Source organism: Anguilla anguilla, chromosome 6 (genome assembly GCF_013347855.1).
Source record: "Anguilla anguilla isolate fAngAng1 chromosome 6, fAngAng1.pri, whole genome shotgun sequence".
Taxonomy (NCBI): domain Eukaryota; kingdom Metazoa; phylum Chordata; class Actinopteri; order Anguilliformes; family Anguillidae; genus Anguilla; species Anguilla anguilla.
This window is the reverse complement of record NC_049206.1, coordinates 5,441,471-5,449,524: the sequence shown is the minus strand read 5'-3', so window position 1 is coordinate 5,449,524 and position 8,054 is coordinate 5,441,471. Positions and strand designations below refer to the sequence as shown.

General features: G+C 52.4%; 1 protein-coding gene across 4 annotated transcripts in view; it reads right to left on the bottom strand.

Annotated features, from left to right (window-relative positions):
- Positions 1-2,572: 2,572 nt before the first annotated feature.
- Positions 2,573-8,054, bottom strand: part of LOC118229072 (SLIT and NTRK-like protein 3) — a 92,378-nt gene continuing 86,896 nt past the window's right edge. Inside the window, exons 1-3 of one of the 4 annotated variants that reach the window (XM_035420751.1) lie at positions 7,198-8,054; positions 3,515-5,854; positions 2,573-3,481 (exon numbers count right to left, since the gene is read on the bottom strand). The exon at positions 7,198-8,054 is cut by the window's right edge and continues 509 nt beyond it. In XM_035420751.1, coding sequence (XP_035276642.1) covers positions 3,030-3,481; positions 3,515-5,804 — 2,742 coding nt within the window. In that variant the 5' untranslated portion in view covers positions 5,805-5,854; positions 7,198-8,054 and the 3' untranslated portion in view covers positions 2,573-3,029. Of the gene's footprint in view, positions 5,855-7,197 lie in introns of all 4 variants that reach the window. The other 3 variants (XM_035420749.1, XM_035420752.1, XM_035420750.1) reach the window with 3 other exon arrangements.

Here is an 8,054-nt window from a genome sequence, read left to right as displayed (position 1 = left end):
TGTACGCGCTCACGCTCGCGCTCGATCCTTCGTCTTCTCGGACCGCCGCGGGACCAGACCGCTCGTCCCGCGGTGGCGGTCGGTCGGAAGCGCGGCGCTGCGACGCGGGAAGAACCGCGGCGGTAAACGGCGTGACGCACCGCGGGGTGATTAGGCCTGATTGGCTCAGTCTGGTAACGGCCTGGCGCATCTCATTACCATCCCCTCTTCCACAGCTGTTCCCTCATCGCCGCCAGAGAAATGATATCTCTCTCTCTCTGCCTCTCTTTCTCTCTCTCTCTCTGCCTCTCTCTGTCTCTATCTATCTCTCTCTCTCGCTCTCTCTGTCTCTCTCTCTCTCTGCCTCTCTCTCTGTCTCTCTCCCTGTCTCCCTCTCTCCCTCTCTGTCTCCCTCTCTTTCTTTTTCTCTCTCTGTCTCATTCTCTCTCTCTGTCTCTCCGTCTCTCAAGTTCAAATTCAAATTCAAATTCAAACGGCTTTATTGGCATGACGTAACACTGCACATATTGCCCAAGCAAGCGTTTAAACATTGAAAGGCATAAACATTAAAACACCTAAACACTAAACCTCTCTCTCTCTCTCTCTCTCTCTCTCTCTCTCTCTCTCTCTCTCTCTCTCTCTCTCCCTGTCGCTCTATCTCTGCTGTCTCTGCCTCTAACTCAGCAGTTGATGCAGATGCATCCCACCACCACCATCGTGTCTGAACACACAACACCTTCACAGCTGCTGGCAGAGTGAAGCGGGTGGGTGTGGGTGGGGGCCTGGTACATATGATAATAAAGCACTACGGATGCGCTGAGCTGCACACACACACACATACACACACACACACACACACACACACACACACACACATACACACACACACACACACACACACACACACACACACACAAACACACATACACACACGCACACATACACACACGCACACACACATACACACACACACACACACACACACACATATTAAAGCTTAGCGCCTTTCAAGGTGTAATAGCGCAGACAAGCGATTGGAACGTCCTCATCCGAACATTCTAATCGCGGTGCAACAATCACCACTGGAAACTGACAGCGCTGGAGTTCTAGAACACTGACTTGGAATTCTGAGGAAAAACCTTTCAGAAAAAAACCTACTGCTCTTCAGAGGGCTAAAACACCGCTTTTTCACACTCTGACCTGTCAGCGGACACCATGTCAGGCAGAATTAAACTCTCGGGTGAGAACCCAAAACCAAGTGCTACTTCTCTTATCATAACCACACACAAATAAATAAAATACAGAAGATAATGGGAATTAGTTTATAAAAAAATATGCTTAACGCGTCTTCCATACAATTAGCATATAAATCCTCGTTCACAATTCTGCATATATTCCCCATATATGGTGTCTGAATTAGATATTTCGTTGGTATATAATCTGTACGTGCAGGTACATAAATTAGACTTGCAGTGTCTAAGATGTAAGACACGATGCGTGATATGGCATATCTTACAGAGCTCACATTTCACTTTTCATATTCTGAGGTGCCTCAATAATTTCTTTCCCTCTGCATTGCATTGTCAGAATTCAATTTAAGATGCCATCATTTGAATTTGAAATAAAAAATTTTTAAAATTTTTAGAGACGAGAAAATCGGCTCACACTTCATAAGTAAAAAAAAAAAAAAAAAGCTGGGTTAAGCCTGCAGTGAATAAATATGCCTCCCTGGCGCCCTCCTGTGGACAACATAAGCACAAGCATACTGCAGATAACGATATTAAAGAAAATTCAACGTCTGTCCTCTCGACACTCATCCTTTCTACACTTTCTCTTCCTTCCAACTCCCCCGCTCCCTTACCCCTCCCACCCCTGACAAAAAAAGTCTTTTAAACAGAGGAGGAATACCCTGAGTCACCATCCCAGAAAAAAACTGTGACAGAATTCAGCTAATGCCTTTGATGGAACACAAACAAAACCGTGCTCTGCATATGAACCTTGCAGGCATACTGCTGGCAGTGCACATTTTCCATCACAAATATTAAATTTTTTAGCACCTTTATTTGATTTAAGGGTTTTATTAAGAAGGCTATACCAGACGCATATTCACTATACATTGATTTAACATTGCCTTTACAATAAAATCTTCACTGAAATTTCAGAATAAATATATGCACATTGTCTTCCAAATCTTTGTGTGAGAAACATTAAAAGCGCTTCCTACAAAGCCATTTTGTAATGATTTCCAGGATTTTTTTTTCTCTTTTTTCCTTCTTTTTTTTTGAAAAAAGAAAGCAGAGCGTGACCTCTTGAAAGTCGTTTGTATTCAAAAGCGTTGGTCAGCAGGGTCAGAGCAATGAGAACTTTCATTTATTGATTAATTTCGTTTCGTTTTTTGATTGTTTTTTGTCTCTGACGCGTTAAATCAAGGCAGGATGATGAACAATGTCGCAGTACCTCCGTCGCATGTCTGTCGCGAGACACCCGGCCCGTCGCAGCTGTCAAGCATGCATGGAACTGCGACGGTCTGCAGCGTAACCGTGACCAGGGCCCATTCTGAAGGGGGGGGGGTGGTGGGGGGGGGGGGGGGGGGGAGCAAGGGGGGGTAACTAACTGTGCGTAAGAATTCGGGACACATCCTGGTCCTCGCCCGTCCCTCAGCACAGCCAGAATTCCAGCCCCCCGTCCACCCGTCCACCCCCCCCCCCCCCACCCACCCACCCCCCCACCCCGTCCTCTTCCCGTTCTAGGCCCCCTGGTTTATGTTCGAATGGCTCCTAAATAAACAAATCTGCGCTGTACAAAAATAAGTATTGATTGAACATTGCTGGCTACTCTGTAGAAGGCACTTTATTAATATCTGAGTATGGACCTCCTTCCAAAGTAACTCAGTGGTGGGCAGGACTGGGGGAAGGAGAGAGACATTTTAAATACACTTTTTTTTAATCATTTAATCGTGCTGCCCCTTTTTTATTCTGTTGTTTTTCGTTGTTTTTTGGAAGGTAAGGGAAGAAACAGGGACCTGGGGGGCCGGGGGTTGTTTTCTGTGGTCAGAATCGGTAAGATTTCTCCAGGACCTCGAGGTAATCCGGCTTGGTTTGAAGCTGCGCCCTTAAGTCAAGGTACTCGCTTTGGGATTGGTCCGAAAATCCTTTCCCCGCCCCCGGCCCCGCCCCCAGCCCCGCCTCCGGAGCGAACAAGATCGTCTGCTGCTTTAGCCTCGCGTCCTGCTGCGCTTCGGAATAGTGCGCCCCCTGGTGGTGGGGGTACGCGACGTGCAGGTCCTTTAGCCTGGGGACGGTGTACAAGCTCTCCACGTAGCCCAAGGTCGGGGTGGGGCCCTGGCTGTCAATCACGGTCGGGCAGAGCAACCCGTTCTCGTGAAAGCCCACCACGCCCCCACCGGGACTGATGGCCACGATGGTGTTGAGCTGGGAGTTGGTGACCGCCATGGTCCACTCCTTCTCCTTCTCCCGCAGCGTTCGATAGCTGCCGCCGCCGCAGCCGCCACCGCCGCCGCCACCGCCGCCGCCACCGCCGCCGCTCTCTTTAGTCTCTGGAAACGGCTTCTGCAGCGGCTGCTCCTGCTCCTGCTGCTGCTGCCGCTGCTGCTGGGCCTGCTGCTCCATGTCCGCGTCGCGCACCTTGTAGATGGGGTTGCTGCACATGTGCGCCACGGGGTGGGGCACGTAGTCGTAGACGTGTCCCGGGGGCTTCTCGGGGGAACCCTCCAGGGGCTCCCTGCCGCCCCCCTCGAATATCCCGCACTCCATGTGGATGCCCTCCAGCTCTGCCTCCCCGCGCTTCCTGAAGGGCAGCTTCTCGCGCCTCTTCAGCACGTGGGCGAAGAGCGCGGCGGCCGCGAAGACCGCCGACACCACCAGCACCAGGAGGCTGAGGATGAGGACGGAGAGCGGGATCACGCCCCTGGCCGGGGCGAAGCCCGACGACCCGGCGTTGCCGGGGGCGACGACCCCGTCCGGGGGGGCGGCCGCGGCGGTGTTGTCCGAGGGCGGGGCCGAGCGCTTGAGCTCGGGGCAGAGCAGCGCCAGGTCCAGGGAGCGCAGGTCCTTCCCCGCGGCGGACTCCGGGGTCCTGCACACCACCTCCCCCACCACGATGACGGAGCTCAGCTTCTCCAGCCACTGCTTCAGCGGGACGATGTCGCACGAGCAGTCCCAGGGGTTCTGGTGCAGGTCGATCTGGACCACGGCCTGCAGGTGCTCCAGAACCCCGCTCACCGGCAGGTGGAGGAAGTAGTTGTTCCGCAGGTTGAGGCGGGCCAGCTGGGTGCCCGAAAAGGCCCCAACGGGCAAGGTTCGTAAGAGGTTGTTGTTGAGGAAGACCAGCTGCAGGACGGGCATGAGGCCGAAGGTGGCCGGCTGGATCTCCCTGATCACGTTGTACTCGAAGTACAGGTAGCGCAGGCTCTGCAGCCCACGGAACATCCCGGGCGTCAGCCTCTCGATGTCGTTGCCGTTCAGGTAGAGGCTCCTCAGGTTGGGCAGGTTGACGAAGGCCCCCTCCTGGACGTAGGATATCCGGTTGCTGCCCAGGTGCAGGAGGTCCAGGCTGGAGAAGTTCCAGAAGTCGGAGCGGTAGATCTTCTGGATCAGGTTGCCGCTCAGGTAGAGCTTCTTGGCGTTGAGCGGCCTGGGCAGGAGCTCGGAGATGTTGCGGAAGCCCTTCTCCTTGCAGTTGACGGTCAGCCCCAGGTCGTTGATGTGCAGGCTGCAGGCACACTCCGTCGGGCAGATGATGGGTATGGGGGGCCTGGTCTGGTAGCCCGCGATCGGGGGCTGGTTGGGGCCGGGGTAGGCGCTACGGGGAGTGGGCGAAGCTTTCGGCGGCCGGGGACGCCTGGTGGGCTTGAGGTGGCGCTCCTTGTTCTCCACGGAGGAGGCCGTGTTGTGGTTGGAGGACAGCATGGAGGACGGCTTGGTGGGCCACGTCCTGTCCTTGCCGGCGTGGAGCCGGGGGATGCCCAGGCTGGCCTCCACCTCCTCGGCGGACAGCTGCGGGCAGAGCTCGGCCCGGCCGATCTCCCGCAGGTCCTTGCCGTGCAGGTGGAAGGGGTACTCGCAGGTGATCTCGCCCACCAGCGCCGTGTAGGGCACCCGCTCCAGCCAGGCCTTGAGCTGCACGATGTCGCAGGCGCAGTTCCACGGGTTCTCCTCCAGCTGGATCTCCATCAGGCCGCGGCCCACGTACTCCAGCGTGCCCCGGTAGGCCAGCAGCTTCAGCCGGTTGCCCCGCAGGTCCAGGTGCGTCAGCGACACCGCGCGGAACAGGAAGCTGGGCAGCGCCGGGATCAGGTTGTCGTTGAGGATCAGCACCCGCAGCTTGTGCAGGCTGCGGAACGCCCCGCTCTCGATCCTCCTGATGACGTTGTAGTCGGCCTGCAGGTACTCCAGGCCCTCCAGGCCGGAGAAGGTGTCGTTGCGGAACACCTCCAGCTTGTTCTCGTGCAGGTAGAGCCTCTTCAGGCGGCCCAGGCCGTTGAAGGCGCCCGCCTGCACGTCCAGCAGCGCGTTGTTGCCCAGGTTGATGGCCACCGCGCTGTTGAGGTGGAGGAAGCTGTTGAAGTAGAGCTTCCTCATGGAGTTCCGCTGCAGGTACAGCTTGAAGGGCCTGGTCCAGGACTGGGAGACCTGGCTGACGTTGGTGAAGCCTCGGCCGTCGCAGTGGATGTGAAACAGGCTCTCCCTGACCTCGCAGTGGCAGGGCTCGAAGCACGGCTCGTCGATCTCCTCCGAGTCCTCCAGCAAGGGGATCGGCGTAGTCCATCCCAAAGCTATTGTGCTTAAGAGGGTTATCCACAGCATCCTTAATTCCAAGATCTGATGAAGTTACAGCCCGAGGCTACTTCACAGCACTGGAAGAAAAAAAAAAAGAAAAGAGAAAAGAAAAAAGAAAGAAAGAGAAAAGAACAGAAAGCAAATGGCAACATCCATATTAATCACGTCTGGACCCCGGGATCAGTCAAAACAGGGCATTGTTTGCCACGTGGAATACGCTCGACTCAATATGCCAGGCAGGAATGGCAGATGTGACCAAATTAAGAAAACATACGGGGGGGGGGGGGGGGAATGAGATCAGAAACCTTAAACAACCACAAGTTATAACAGCCATCTTAAAACATACAAAACATAATTTCCATTTGCTTGTAATTTTTTTTTTAAATGGGGGGGGGGGGGGGGGGGGGGGGGGGGGGGGGTAATTGTCATCTGTAGCAAAGAGATATTATTTCAGAACAAATTTGACCACACACATGCTACAAATTAATGATTGGTCATTCGTCATTTCTCACCCTCGATCACCCCCACAACCCCCCCCCCCCCCCCCCCCCCCCCCCCCCCCCCCCCCCCAACACACACACACACAAGCACCCCACCCCCCCCAGCCACCCACCCCTTTCTTGCCAAAACAGGGGGTTGATGCATCACATCAACCCCCCCCCCCCCCCCCCCCCCCCAAACACTTGCAAAGAACATTACGGACATTTGGTCGCAATTATGCAGTGATTTTTAAAGCAGCGAAGGGGTTTTTTTTTTTTTTGTTTTTTTTTTTTTGGAGGGTAGGGTGAAATTGCTTACTGTATTTAATCATACAATTATCTCTCTGGCGTTAAACCGTAGGCTATCGATTATTTTGGATTTCTGCAGATGCTGCTAAGTAGCTTCACCAGAGATGATTAGCCTACCGAGAGGAACATTGACTTTCCTGGGAGACGTTCAGTCTTTTAGGTTAATACACGTAATTAGCATAAGTCGCAACAGCAGATAGGCTATGCGCAGACCTGTGCGCAGAACTCAAGAGCAGAACGAACGAGTCCGATAGCGGAGAATGATTAATCGTTGAACCCTTGCACCAATTATGTGAACAGAACAGATATTGCTTCTCTGCGCGTTTCAAGTTATATTACAGATCTCATATAGCCTATATATATATATATATATATATATATATATATATATATATATATATATACAACTTGTTAAAAGACAATGTTTGCACACAGTAGGCTACGCCGTGTAAAAGGGATCGGATTATATTTCATTGAATGAAACGGATTACACACCGCAATGAATAGAGCATTTTATTCCACAGCCCTACCGCAAGCGTTTCCCAAAATATCGCCTACTGCGGAAATCCGCGCCACCTTCTGCAACCCTAATATAGGCTACTATTAAATGAATCGATTCGTCGTATACCTACTTGTTTTTATTGTGGTCCAACTTCACATAGCTTTCCGGAGAGGACAGACAAGGCGGTCCGGGGTGACTTCAGTCCGCTGCCTGTGCAGGCGAAGGAATGTCAACCGATCTTAGGAGCAAAGCCAGTGGAACACCGAGGCATTCGCATTCAAACCGGAGAACGCGGTGCGCGTGGTTGAGGAAAAAAAAATCCAAAGGAAGAAAATATATACATATATGGATATATCTGTTGAAGATGTTGAAATCTTAGGAAGCCCGAAAACAAGAGCTCGAATTATTCGATTTGAAATTCTTGCTGTCAATTGTACTGTCGCGTGCAAGCCACATTCCTCTATCAGATTTGACGGCATCAGACTACGAAAACAAAAATACATTCATTAATAAAACAACGAAGTAGAAATCAGCTGCATTATTGTGCAATCCGTTTCAGGTTTCACTTCGGTCAGTATTTGTTTTCCTCCTCCAGCATTTTAAATCCGTCGCGATTCAAAATAGCCCAGAATGAATTCGCGCGACTCACCTTCTGCAGAGGAATTTCAGAACAACCGAAAAACAGTAGTTTAGAAATTGTTGGAAATATCTCTCGGTGCGTTTCTCATTGAGCCGTGCTCTTCCCCCTCTCTCCTCCCGCTGTGGTTGAAGGGAAAAGGAGCACTGACGACGTGAGAAGAATGCAGGGTCGTTTTTTTTTTTTGTCTATAGGTTTGCTTAGAATGCAGGTCCGTTCCCTCGATGCACGCTCAACCACGTAACCGGGCAAAGCTGCGCCTCAGAGCGCCGACGCCGTCTTTTTTCAGCGCACCCGTTAGCGAGCATATCGCTTAGATGCAGAAACATAACGAAGAGAGCGGTTTCCTC